General features: G+C 39.7%; 1 protein-coding gene across 4 annotated transcripts in view; it reads left to right on the top strand.

Annotated features, from left to right (window-relative positions):
* The window catches only part of LOC106812983 (endoplasmic reticulum membrane-associated RNA degradation protein-like), a 42,162-nt gene extending 41,570 nt beyond the window's left edge, over positions 1-592 (top strand). For all 4 annotated transcript variants that reach the window (XM_014817020.1, XM_014817019.1, XM_014817022.1 and 1 more), the window contains one exon: positions 328-592. In XM_014817020.1, coding sequence (XP_014672506.1) covers positions 328-487 — 160 coding nt within the window. In that variant the 3' untranslated portion in view covers positions 488-592. The remainder of the gene's footprint in view (positions 1-327) is intronic.
* The last annotated feature ends 656 nt before the right edge of the window (positions 593-1,248 follow it).

Below are 1,248 nucleotides of genomic sequence, written 5' to 3'. Positions count from 1 at the left end.
CCCTAAAGTACGGAATATCCCTAAATGTAGGATACCCTAAAGTACGGAATATCCCTAAATGCAGGATACCCTAAAGTACGGAATATCCCTAAATGCAGGATACCCTAAAGTACGGATTATCCCTAAATGTAGGATACCCTAAAGTACGGATTATCCCTAAATGCAGGATACCCTAAAGTACGGAATATCCTTAAATGCTTGATACCCTAAATAATGCGATATTCCTAAGTGCAGGAATGTACTACAGTGTGTGAGACCCTGGCATTAGTGAGGAGCAGCAGCGTGCTTGTGTACATCACTGTGTGACGACTGTTTGTTTGTTTTCAGGTGTCTAAAGAGAACGTTGCAGTACGTTGAGAACCTGCGCTCGATGACCCATCCAACACGCAACCGCTGGATGGAAACCCGCGCACTCACTGAAGCCTTCATCCACAGCTTCCTAATCCACGATCCAGCGCCGATCTCAGGGTTAAAATCCTTACCCTAGCATTGAAAACCTCGTCTCCGTATTAAGCTCCCTTTGTTACCTCCGCCAAGAGGTTGGCAGGAGGTGATGTTTTCACCGGCGTGTGTTTGTTCAGCGAGTGTTTGTTGGTTTGTGGGTTTGTGTACAGCCTAACTGAAAAAGTTATGGACGGATTGTCATACAATTTTCAGGATAGGTCAGAAATCGCCTGACTTAGAATTGATGACATTTTGGTGGTGATCCGGATCCAATTAATTAATTAATTAATTAATAAAAATTTTAGGATAGCTCAGAAATGGGGTAACTTAGAATTCATTACATTTTCGTGGTGATCCGGATCTAATTAATTAATTATTTAAATGAATTTTCAGGATAGGTCAGAAATGGGGTAACTTAGAATTGATTACATTTTGGTGGTGATCCGGATCCAATTAATTAATTAATTAATTAATAAAATTTTTAGGATAGGTCAGAAATGGGGTAACTTAGAATTCATTACATTTTCGTGGTGATCCGGATATAATTAATTATTTAATTAATTAATAAAAAAATTTACAGTGAGAGAATTCAGCTGCCTTGGCGGAGGTCTGCGCTCTCCGAGTGCTCTAGTTGGTTTTAAATTTCAAGCATTGAACTTCTGACCTCAGCATTGAACTCCTGACCGCATTAAACTCCTGACCTCTGCATTAAACTCCTGACCTCAGCCTTCAACTTCCGATAAACTTAGCAAATATTTTTCTCTATATTAATCTCTCGAACTCAAACAGCAACCAGTTTTCTAA

Source organism: Priapulus caudatus, unplaced genomic scaffold (genome assembly GCF_000485595.1).
Source record: "Priapulus caudatus unplaced genomic scaffold, Priapulus_caudatus-5.0.1 Scaffold709, whole genome shotgun sequence".
NCBI lineage: Eukaryota > Metazoa > Priapulida > Priapulimorpha > Priapulimorphida > Priapulidae > Priapulus > Priapulus caudatus.
Note: the sequence above shows the minus strand (reverse complement) of the source record. Positions and strands in the feature narration are given on the sequence as shown.